This window comes from Trachurus japonicus, chromosome 22, assembly GCF_045865225.1.
Source record: "Trachurus japonicus isolate A0001 chromosome 22, Traja_1.0".
Lineage (NCBI taxonomy): Eukaryota > Metazoa > Chordata > Actinopteri > Carangiformes > Carangidae > Trachurus > Trachurus japonicus.
The window spans coordinates 15,909,035-15,920,596 of NC_140928.1; the positions used below are offsets into that span (position 1 = coordinate 15,909,035).

The window sequence follows — 11,562 nt, forward strand, 5'->3', positions numbered from 1 at the left end:
TGGTCCTTTTCAAAGGCATATTCATCTGCTGTAACTTCATAATCTTCTGTATAATTATAAATGAATAACAGTATTGTAATATGAAATGTAGGGGTGGAGTATAAATTAACTAAATGAAGATACAAGTACTAGTGGGGACACTATTTGAGTAAATATATCTAGCTTCTTGATGATGTACTGTATGTGTCTTATCTGAGAAAAAGACAATGACACGTCAACATGTTTTCATTTTTCCCCCTTATTTCCCTTTTCTTTTTTTACCTTCGATAATCCAAGTTCTGCTCTGAACTGTCCCACTTGTAATTATAGTTGATTACCAACAGTGTCTCTCAGAGAAACATGACTGACTCGTGACATGGAGTTTAATTTCAAAAAAATATTTCATTCCTGTTTAAAGTTGCGAGAATCATTTCAATATCACATAAAGCACATTTTTTGCAATCATAACAGTTACAAATACACAGACAAAGTTGGATTTGGTTTATAAAATGTTTTATTCATGTTAACATAGCTGATACATAGGGTTTCAAACATTTCCACAAGGCTTTTGGGGACTACAATTGAATGAATAGCAAAACAATAGTGGTCCAAATCTCTAATGACAATCACTGGACAGACTAACAAATCACCCTCTTGTAGGATGTGTACAAACCTGCATTGAAAATTACTAAACTTGACACTTGGACTTGTGTGTGTTACAGCAATTGTTCCCATTCCAGTGTAATATCTCAAGAGACATGCATGACAGAATTGTCTTCTTCCCATTAAAAAGGTCCCTGCATTTGGTCAGACAAACAAGCACCACCTTCCCCCCCGACCCGCAGACATGCTTCAGTGATAGAGTGGCATCATAACCAGGGCAGAAAGTGAGGATTTCACCAATGGGCATTACTTGGCTGTATTATAGTATTTGTTGCCAGTGTGTTCAGTGCACTGGCTTTCCCTGCAGTGTGAAAATTAGTTTGAAGCTGGACTTCAGCTGCTGTAACCGTACCACGTAACTGTTGAGATAGACACACTAAAAGAAAAAGTATGGGGGAAGCTAGTTTTTATATCTAACATTTCTTATTGGGGGGGGACAAATCCAAACCCTCTCAATTGATGGGATTTAGGCTTACAGTTGTTCAAAGATGGGATTAATTTTTTTTTCCTGCCTCTAAATTGAGCTAGGAGTCTGATACCATTGTCAAGCTATCAATCACTTTTCTACAGCTGAAACTGCACACATGGGAAGGCCAGGACAAACACAAACCAGAAGAATGGAGGGTTTCTCTTTTCACCAGTTGTCCAAATCTGCATTGTGAAAAGATTGATTTTTCTTTTTCTTTTAAATTTATTTCCTTACACAACTCTTTTCAGCAATGGGTTTCATTGGTAGAATGTTTGAGTGGAGCAATAAGGAATGAAGGATGTGTAAAAAGTTTTTTTTTTCCTTTTGTCATTTTTGGAGATGACCCCGACACAGAGGGCTTGTGTGTTTTAGTTCTCATTCTCATTCCCGCCCTCTCCTGCTTCTCCGCCTTCGCCCTCCTCGGGAGCGTTGTCCGATGTCCATAACTGGAAAGAGAAACAATTTCAGCTTTCATTCATGCATGTATGTATTCATAATCCTTATGCAGTGCTTTGTAGAGGAAGTGGCAGCGATTACACATTTGAGCTTTATTAGAAATGTCTCTGAACATCTGTATGTCTCAGGCTTTTGGACAGCTAGAGGCTGATTCATCCTGACTCATCCTTTCAGGTCATGGGGTTTCTTCAAAGATGTCTAAATTATGGCCTCGTCATCATTCAATTGACAATAAATAAATGACTACTGTATTTCAAACTAACCCTAATCAGATTTTATATGGCTTTCTTGCAATCGGTTGGCTACATTACGCTATAATTGGCCACATGCTCCCTTCACTTTCTGTCTGTACAAGAGAGTACAACACCATGTCTGTGCTGCAGCATACGTATATGCCGTGGCTACAGCTCATCTGATCTTTATGTCAGTGTCAGGTTCTTATGTCACATCAAACGTGATTTATGTATGTTAAATCTCTGAACATAATTGAATTATGTTCTTATTAAGGTCATTTCACAACACTATAAAGATGCAGGAAGCTTCAATAGAAGCAACAGCGGAAAAGAAATCTGTCTAATGAAGCATAGGTTACTGGACACTGAGCTTGCCATATATGGAGCAAATCCTGTTCTAAATACCTTTTTTATTACACAGTCCATACTTTTATGTGGTCTTTTCAAATCCTCCAGGAATGACAAATACTACCGTAGCCTCCTACACCTAGAATCATACATGGTCTGTTGATTTAATTTTTAATTTTTTAACTGACAGGCCATTTGAAAGTGTGTACTTTTATCCCTATCTTGCCATTTGAAATGCATCTTGCTCGGCGGCAGGACTGAGCATCATGTTGTATGACTTTAGTTTAAAGCATGAAACACATAAAACCGTGATCATCTTTGTGTCATGTGGAGCCGAACACTCACTGTCAGGTTGTCTCTGAGGAGCTGCATGATAAGAGTGCTGTCTTTGTAGGACTCCTCATTTAGCTGGTCGAGCTCTGCAATGGCATCATCGAACGCCTGCAATAAGCAGAGGAAAATGTTAACACTTGGAGCGCACCACAGACACCTAAAGTTAAGTGACAGTTATTTATTTTTTGAAAAGTATGCAGACCTTTTTGGCCAGCTCGCAGGCTTTTTCTGGGGAGTTGAGGATCTCATAGAAGAAGACGGAGAAGTTAAGCGCCAAGCCCAGGCGGATGGGATGTGTGGGATCCATCTCAGTCTTGCTGATGTCAAATGCTTCCTGGTACGCTTGTTGTGAGTTTTCAATGGTCTCTGTAGGAAGAGGAAGGAATCAAAAACATATATTAGTCAATGTATATTTAAGTGGAAATATTTAATTTGGCCAAAATCTGTTCAAGTTTGATGCTGTAGAGACAAAAAGACAAAAAAAATAAATAAAATATGAGCTGAGTGCAACAGTTCAACCGCATAAAAATCCATGTGTAAAATTTGTGGTTTAAAGGGTGTTATGAATCCGACTATTCCACAGAGTTGCTGCAGCAGTGGCAAGTAAACCATCTGTGTATTCAGGAGGCATACTGCTGCAGGCCTACAGATAACTGCCAGTGAGACAAATTTTCATTTTCACACTTTGACAGAATTAAACGGCGATATGACATGTTAAACAGTGAGCTTCAGAGGTGCTGGCACATGGATTTTGATACCTTTAGACAGAGCCAGGCGAGACGCTTCCCCTTGTTTAGTTTCGGTGCCAAGCTAGACTAATCAGTGCCAGGCTCAAGCCTTGTATTTACTGCGCATACATAAGAGCGCAATCAATCTTTTCATCTAATTCCCAATGAGAAACTAGTCATTTAAAACCACAAAACTGGTTTTATTCTACATTCTTCTTATTGTCAACAAATCCTATGAAAAGCCAAAACCAACACTGAATTGATCCAACTAAAATCTTTTCCCTTTCTGCCATTAAGCACCACAATTTCTTTCCATTGAAACCGACATGGAGATTAAAGACTTGAATGCTCAGTAACAATCGGTGGTCTTGTGGGCAAGTGCCACAGGCAGAAGGGGAGATGACAGACGGTACTGAGAAACTGACTAACGTATTGTCTTACCACAAAAACTGTTGACAGTAGGAAAAACATAGAACTCCTCCACAACCTTTACCATTTCATTTTTCAAATTACACTGTAATGACAGCATGAGGCTGCAAGATAAAGTGACGGTTGGCATACTAAATATAATACAAATCACTCAATGTCATGTTGTGCACATGATGAAAATGTTTTACCCATGAAATAATTGAAAACAATATGAATCCCAGTAGATCCAGTCCACACAGGTAGTGGTCATAAGCCATCAGCAGCACGGTGGCCAGGCTTGTGTAACTATACATCTTCCCCTGAGGCAAAGCTGCTACCCACTCCTGTTTATGCCCTCCTATGAGACGGGACACTGTGGTCACACGACCGTGACACATCGACCCATTTGACGTCATTTCCAGCTCTTTGCTCCAAGACAAAATCTGACACATTCCCATTCGGAGTGTGAAGGGGCCCAGATTCAAAAAGACAGACGGAGGCTTATTTTAGCCTTTTACATACTAATGAAAAAGACGCCTGGATACCTTAAAGAATCTCGACTACAAACAAAGAGAAGAAAAGCAGTGGCAAAGAAAAAAAAATGAACAAATGAAAAGATAAGAATGGAAGAGAAAAACAAAAATGTTTTATCATGAAGAAAAAGCACAAACTCACTTGATTTGTCGTCTCCAGAGGCAACTTCAGCGAGGTATCTATAGTAGTCCCCCTTCATCTTTAGATAGAAGACTTTGCTCTCGGGATTTGTGGAATTTCCAATTAAAAAGTTGTCCAGCAGTTTCTGTGAAGACAAAAATGTTAAAATCAACTTAATTAGGTGAACAGAGGAAATGTTGAACAGTTAAGACTTTTCACAACAATCATTTCAACAGCAAGCACGAAGGGTGGAAATAGCCGCTCTTAACAAAACTGTGTTTACTGTTGCCAACCAAAATTAAGATAAAAAATAAATAAAAACAGATCCCCACTGCGGGGTATTCAGACACTTCACTTTTTCATATTTGTGGAGTTGCTGCCATATTCTAAAAATAAATCATTACAATTAAATTCCCCCTAATTTTCAGTATGACATGGACAGAAAAACTTGGACTCTTTCCTCTTCTGTACTTAGTTCAATCATAGTCCAGCCCAGAGTTTTCTTTGGTGTGACTCAACAAGCTTTGCACACCTGGTTTGGAGGATTTTCTGCCATTCTTCTCTGAAGTTTGTCTCACGCTCTACAAGGTTGGGTGGGGGACAACAATGGACATCTATTTTTATGTCTCTCCAGAGAAGTTCCACTGGGTTCAAATCAGGGCCCTTATTGGGTCGAAAGAGGACATTCAGAGCCACGGCTGTACCGTCTTCACTGTCTGTGTCTCTATGGTCACTGTTATGTTGGAAACCGAACCTTCAGCCCAGCTTGAAGGCCTGAGCTCTGTGGACCAGGTTTTCATTCAACAATATCTTTCTACTTTGCCATATTAAGATTTCCGTAAACCCTGACCACACACTTCATCCCTGCCACTATAAAGACAAAACCACCGCATGATGCTGCCCCCACTTTTGGGAAGATAGAGGGCATTTGATGAGCAGTGTGTGGATTCCTTCAAATCTTATGCTAATAATACCCGAGATTTAACAGTATCGTCTTGGTTTAATGAGACCAGAGTTTGTTTGTTTTTTCTGCAAACTTTTACTGAAGATCTGAAGTGTTGCAGTGATGGCTGTCTTTCTGGAAGTTTCTCTTCACACAGGATGTCTGGAGCTCAGCCAGAGTGGCTACAGTACCAAGGCCCTTCTCCCCTGACAGCTCAGTCTAGCCAGGTGGCCAGCTCAAAGAAGAGTCCTGGGTGTTCTGCTGGTTTTCTCTTCCACCTCGTGGCTCGATGTTTGCTTGGATATGCATTGTTAACTGTGACATCTTACATAAATATGTGTGTGTGTGTTTCAAAATAATAACTGAATTTACCACAAGTGGATTCATGTTAAGGTCTACAAAACATCTTCAACATGCAAGCACCCAAGTTAAATCTCAAATGTCATAGCAAAGGGTCTGAATCCTTATATTGGTGTGATGTTTCAGTTTTACCTTCGTCATACATTTTCTCTAATTTTTAAATTTAGTTTTTGCTTTGTCATCATGAGGTAGAGACTGTAGATCGAGGGTGCAACATGAGAAAATGTAAAACAACTCGAGGGGTCTGGATACTTTGCTGATGCACTGTAGGTGGGGCTCACCCATCATGAGAGTGGCATTAGCTTCCATCCACCAGAGAGCACTACTTTCTTTGCTGTTCATAGCCGCTCAGCTCAATGATTAATGAGTACATTTGTGCTCTATCAGGAGTCACGTACATGCGCTCGCCCAGTGTCATTTAGAGGAAACATTTTGCTCTGTGTCAGTTTCCAATAAAGTCGCCTCAAACTGTCCGCAACCAGGCCAGCCCTCTAGTGTATCCCCAGCTGTCTTCTGCCCCAGATTCCACTATCTTTTCACGAGCACTCCCCCATGTTCGCACTGTATAGCATGTCTCACTGCTGACATGAGTCTTATTGCCGATTTTAAAAGACTTTGCATCATTCTTTCACTCCCTTGTGAAATTCACTCACAAATGTTCCATTAGTAGCGTCTAAGGAAAGATACAAGCAACGCCTGCGTTGTGTCATTATTCCCAATAATTAACCATAGAACTCAAAAACTGACCAAGCTTGGAACGTGTAAATGTATTTATGTAGGCTATATTAAAAAAAAAAGGAAAACTCTTTTTGTGGCAGGTTAAATATCTGTAACCACCTGGTCTACAAAGTACACAACTGGATGAACATGACAACTAGGACAATTTAAGGTCAAATATTCAACTGGCTCCTTTTCAATTACATCACTTATTTTTTAACTGAAATGAATATTATATAGCAGAACAGTGGGAATGAATACTTTAACCAACCAACCAACCATTATAACCAAATTTGTGTTTCAATACAAAGGCATGGTGCAGCTTTCAGGGACTGTTAACTCTAAAATCTACAAACAGTAGCTACAGAATTTTAATAATATACCATAGCTACCAAATTAGTAATAGCAGTAAATTGTAGTGGTAATGTAGAAAAACACAAGACAAATTGCATCCTGTGATTACACTCTAGGCCAAGTCATCCGTCTCTCAGTGGACATGAGAAGATTACTCGGGCTAATCTGTGTCAGTGAAACCAAGGCTTATGTTCAAGTTAACCGATTTAGAGAGCAGATTAATCATTTCACCCAGAATGAAAATGCTCTCCAACACCTCTAAAGCCCTAATGACTGATCCTGACTCAGAAGCAATACAGTGTTAAGAGAAGGTATAAAACATCCTCTTTGTCTTTGACTTACATAATTGTGAGTCAAAAAGAGAGAGAGGGAGAAAAGAGCTTTTCTCTCCCAAACCTGGGAGAGAGACGCTGCTCTTGTCCGAGCCAAACCCACCCCAGCAGCCACTCCCCAGTCATTTACTGACACAAAGATTGGCTCAGCCGCTACACGTGCATGTCTCAAGTGCTGAGCATTCCTCTTTCACTGCGTGCTCTGCACAATAGACAAGAAGAGGAGTAGCCTTGCTCCCAGTGCGTTCACACAAAGCTCTGATTTCAGATACCAGTGCTCATACGAAAGCACGAATAGCGTAGTGGATGAAAGCCTGACTGGTTGTGTAGGCACGAGTGCCTTTACAAATCCATCGGGAATTGATAATATACTTTCCAAACGTGAAGTAATCCCTGGTTATCAATTTAATTAGCACTGACTAAGGTGGCTCTAGCTTTTTGTTCCCCCTCTACTCAGCAAATGTACTATAAAGGTGCCCGCAATAATTACATGTGTCGGCTGACACCCTGTCTGATTTACAAGCTGTACATGCACATCCTGTGAGGAAACCAAACATCCCCATGCCTCTGCTACCAAACAACCACCCTGCTTCCACCTGAGGTGCAAATCTATCTGCTTTCACCGTGTACTTTGCAGGAAATCAAGAAAGAAGGGTACCAGAGCGAGACTGCTCGTCTACTGCGGTCTCTGCTCTTCTGCCTATGTGGGTACAAGTCAAGGCATGAAGACTGACACACCCTCAGTCAACACTTACTAGCACAGATACTGAAAGCTGAGTCACAGCCATGCAAGCGCACCATCCCAGGAACACCCATGGGAAGCTGGTGGAAAGTGATTGGCCCCAACAGCTTTTCCAGAGCATTTTAAAGACAGCACCACGGGGAAATTATCTCGATCTTACAGCTAAGCTTCCACACAGATCTCCTCTAATCCACTATGAAGGCAGGCTGGAAATAATGTAAAGCACCAATCTGTGCTGTTGCATTAGATAAAACAAGAGGTGAAAGCATACACCCCCCTTTCCCCTTCAATTGTTCCAGTAAAGCTTAGCCTGAAATGTCCAGAGTAATGTCCGAGTAGAAATTTAGTTAAACCATCAAGTGTGGTTTTATCAGTGATGTGTACAAACTGTGCTTAGTACGAGTCGTTTATGCATGTAAATTCTTGCACTTGGCTAACCACATTAGGCTTCTATCTGCCAGATGGGGCTGCATGGATACGGAATAAAGCACAGCTTTACACAACACAGAGCATACAGCTTATCTTTCCTGTGTGCGGCCTGAGTTCCCTCTCCACCCAGTCAGACACACCTTGCTGCTGTAGTCATTTTGACCTTTTGTCAGTTCACGCCCTCACAAGGTTTCAAGCCCATTGTTCTAATTTCAGATTCCCAAAAGGCAGGAACAGTGGGAGGACTACATAATACTTCCTTGTCCCTCTCCGCCTGTAGAGGCCATATTTATACAACAGAGGAGCTCACAGGAAACAAGGAAGATGCCATTTGACACAGATTACTGGACTAAAATAATCACGTCACTATGGATTTTGTGTGCACACGTTCACCACTTCAATTGTGCAAATGGCATCTTTCCGCTTTCTTTAAGTGCAATAGTCCACTAAGCTAAAAAGCACTAAACGATGCCGCTAATATAATAAAAAATGGAAAACCAAGACTGAGGAAGAATTATAGAAACCACAATTAAGTTATAGCCATCCCCAATTTTTAATAATTCAACAAACATAGCTCTGCTTTTAGAGTGCTTTACATTTCGCATCCATGCAGCAGATTTCAGAATAAAATCAAGGTAAAGAGAAAAAAAAAAAAAGACATCTTACCAAAACGTTGTTGCAGATATCCTGCAGCTCCTTCTCCACCTTCTCCCGGTACTCCTTGACCAGCTGCTGCTTCTTCTCGCACCCCTCGGTCTTCAGTCCGATGCTGGACATCACCCTCCATGCGGACCGCCTCGCCCCAACCACGTTTTTGTAGGCGACGGACAGCAGGTTCCTCTCCTCGTTTGACAGCTCGCCACCCTTCTCCGTTACCTCCTTCATGCAATCTGCCATGTCGTCGTAGCGCTCAGCCTGCTCCGCCAGCTTGGCCTTCTGAATAAGATCCGTCCTATCCATAGTTTTTTTTAATATATATTTGAGGGGGACTGAGAAATCAGAAATCCGGGGGAGGGGGTGTGTGTGTGTGTGTGTGACAGTCAGGGACTGCTGAGTAGATGAATAGCTGCAGCAAAGGGATCGACGATGTTATTCCCCACAGTAACGTTACAAGCTGCGGAAAAAGGAGACAATAAAATGAACAGATGTTAATATGACTGCAAGTTATGCAACTGAAAGGCAGCATAATTATACGATCGTCCTCAGAGCATAAAAAGACATGCAACCTATCTGGGTAAAAAAAAAAAAAAAAAAAAAATACCTTAAACGAAAGAAAAACCTATTCCGGACACTTATTATCCTGACAAATTCACCAGCTCGGTTTAACTACAACATCCAGCGACTGAATAGCTCCCAACCTGTGGTGTCTAACAGCGAACAAACGCTATGAGAGCGGAGGCTGCTGGCTGTGAGCATCGGAAGCAGAGATCTGCTGGCAAACCCGCCACAAAGCTGTCTGCTCTGCTGCAGGCAGCTAGCGGGTTAGCCACAGCTAGCTGCCGTTAGCTCCAACGGCCACTCCTTTCAATACAAAATGTCACGTTATCGTTACCCGTACAAAACACTACACCAACCGCAGTCCGTTAGTTTAGCGACTACTTTGCGTCAATACGTTTAAAGATAGGGTAAGAAATAGTAAAAAAATACTCATCGTTTCTGACCTACTGAGGTCCGAATTTGCTCCACAAATTGATCCGATTTGACAGATCAGTCAGAAAGGCAAAGAACGGCAGTAGCGGCGAAAATCCAACTGTGCGTGCTGAAATAGGGGCGGCTCTTCTGGATGTCGTCCGTCCAATCGTAAATCGTCATCTCACGTGATCGACAGGAAAGTTGAGTTGTGCGGACCAATGGCTGCGTAGCGCGGGGGAAGGGGGCGGGCCTACAGAAGTAGTTTGACAGACTGGAACGCTGCAGCGGCTGGGGCCACGGGGTTTCCTCCAATTAGAGCAAGGGATGAAGACGTCATCGCATTGCCATGGTGATGCTCATCCAATCACTCCCTGCATTCACACGCTTGTAGGCTCTGTAGGCGGGTGTGGCACTGTCTCCCCTTTACTTAGTCAGACAATTTATCTCTCCTCTTTTGAAGTTTTTATCTGCTGATATTTTATATTTTTCTTATTGTCAACAAATCTCATGGAAATACTCCAACTAACAATGTTCTGGTAACACTAACACCAAGATTTTCTGTACAGCAGATGTAGCTTACTTATCTGTGTCATAGACCTGCATTGTCCCAAAACTGTGAAACAAAACGTGAAAATTGGTAGATTATTCCCTCAGGCAGGACTTGCTCAATGCTGGATGGATGGAATAAACATGGGTCTAACAGGCAGGCCCCAAAATGTAGGCCCAAGTGGTCTAAGTCATGGGGGTTGAGGAGTCTTTCTGTTTTAGGAGAGGGGTCTGTGTCCTATTGCAGCATCCTGCCTCATTATGCTGTAAAGACATAGGCTACCTTCCCTTTTGATTTTAGCCATTGCAAACAGTGAAAGAGTGAGAACTTGAATTTGAGAGGTGATCCCTGTCAAGTGACAACCACATGTATGTTTTCATATTCTGATTGAAGTTGGGATTGAAATCGTACCTGTAATAATACATACTATAACTATTTAGAGGTTGGTTATGCTCTGGCACTTGTATTATGAGCAATTTTGATTTGTATTTGTTTGCCACTGTCAGCGCATGTCAGTGGCACTTCCCTTTATAGGTGACGTCATCTGTGCATATTTTGCAGGGGGTAGTTTCCTTCTTCTTTGCTGTCAGTCTCTTCCCTCTTAGGTCTTGTGTTAGCCATTTTCTTACACAGCACAAACCTTCTCACTCTGACCTTTGTGCTTGCTTGATCTCCACCTTGCTTTACCGCTCAGTCACAGAGTGACAAGCTGCTGAGGTCATCAAAAGGCGTGGGCTTACATAATGAGAAGGAACCCCTGGGCGTAGTTCATCTCAGCTGAAACCTGCAAATCATTTGGTTTCTCTGACACTTTGCAGATCAAAGTGATCTGTGGACATGTCGTCTGCGGCGTGTCTCAGGTCGAACACTGGCGATACTGGTTGGTTAATTGTTCTCACTGTTTGATACATGTGATGATTAAAATAATTAGGCCATGATATAAACAAGTCCTTGTGGATAGATAATAATTAATTACATTTATAAAAAAAAAAATTGCAGCATACACAGTGAGCTGCTTGTATCACTCTATTATTTCTCCAATGTCTGTTTGCTTAGTCATACACTGCCAAGGTAGCTGCAGATGCATTATACAGCTTAGCTGCTCTTCCTGCCAGACAGCAGTCGACCTAATGGGAGCTTTAGCTGTAAGATGCTGTGACAGAAAAAGACAGACAGGATTAAAATCTTGATAAAAACAGGAGGACACTTTCCCTTATTTGCATTTTTAATCCCTT

The 11,562-nt window shown here is 41.7% G+C and overlaps 1 protein-coding gene across 2 annotated transcripts; it reads right to left on the bottom strand.

The window, feature by feature from the left end:
• Positions 1-475: 475 nt before the first annotated feature.
• LOC146963770 (14-3-3 protein beta/alpha-1-like) lies at positions 476-9,869 on the bottom strand. Of its 2 annotated transcripts, none has more exons than XM_085766798.1 (6): positions 9,814-9,869; positions 8,815-9,262; positions 4,293-4,416; positions 2,684-2,847; positions 2,494-2,589; positions 476-1,557 (listed from the first exon to the last, which is right to left on the bottom strand). In XM_085766798.1, the coding sequence occupies exons 2-6, from the start codon at positions 9,106-9,108 to the stop codon at positions 1,480-1,482; spliced, it is 756 nt and encodes a 251-aa protein (XP_085622924.1). In that variant the 5' UTR covers positions 9,109-9,262; positions 9,814-9,869; the 3' UTR covers positions 476-1,479. The 2 variants fall into 2 exon arrangements, with proteins under 2 accessions (XP_085622924.1, XP_085622923.1); XM_085766797.1 differs by having other exon boundaries at positions 9,810-9,869.
• Between the last annotated feature and the right edge of the window lie 1,693 nt (positions 9,870-11,562).

What these genes read in the sequence shown, in the direction of transcription:
- LOC146963770 (XM_085766798.1), bottom strand. Translation starts at nt 9,108, where the DNA reads ATGGATAGGACGGATCTTATTCAGAAGGCCAAGCTGGCGGAGCAGGCT. An exon ending in ATATCTGCAACAACGTTTTG is followed by an intron (nt 4,417 to 8,814) that starts GTAAGATGTCTT and finishes TTGTCTTCACAG; the next exon opens with AAACTGCTGGACAACTTTTT. An exon ending in CCTGCGAGCTGGCCAAAAAG is followed by an intron (nt 2,590 to 2,683) that starts GTCTGCATACTT and finishes TGCTTATTGCAG; the next exon opens with GCGTTCGATGATGCCATTGC.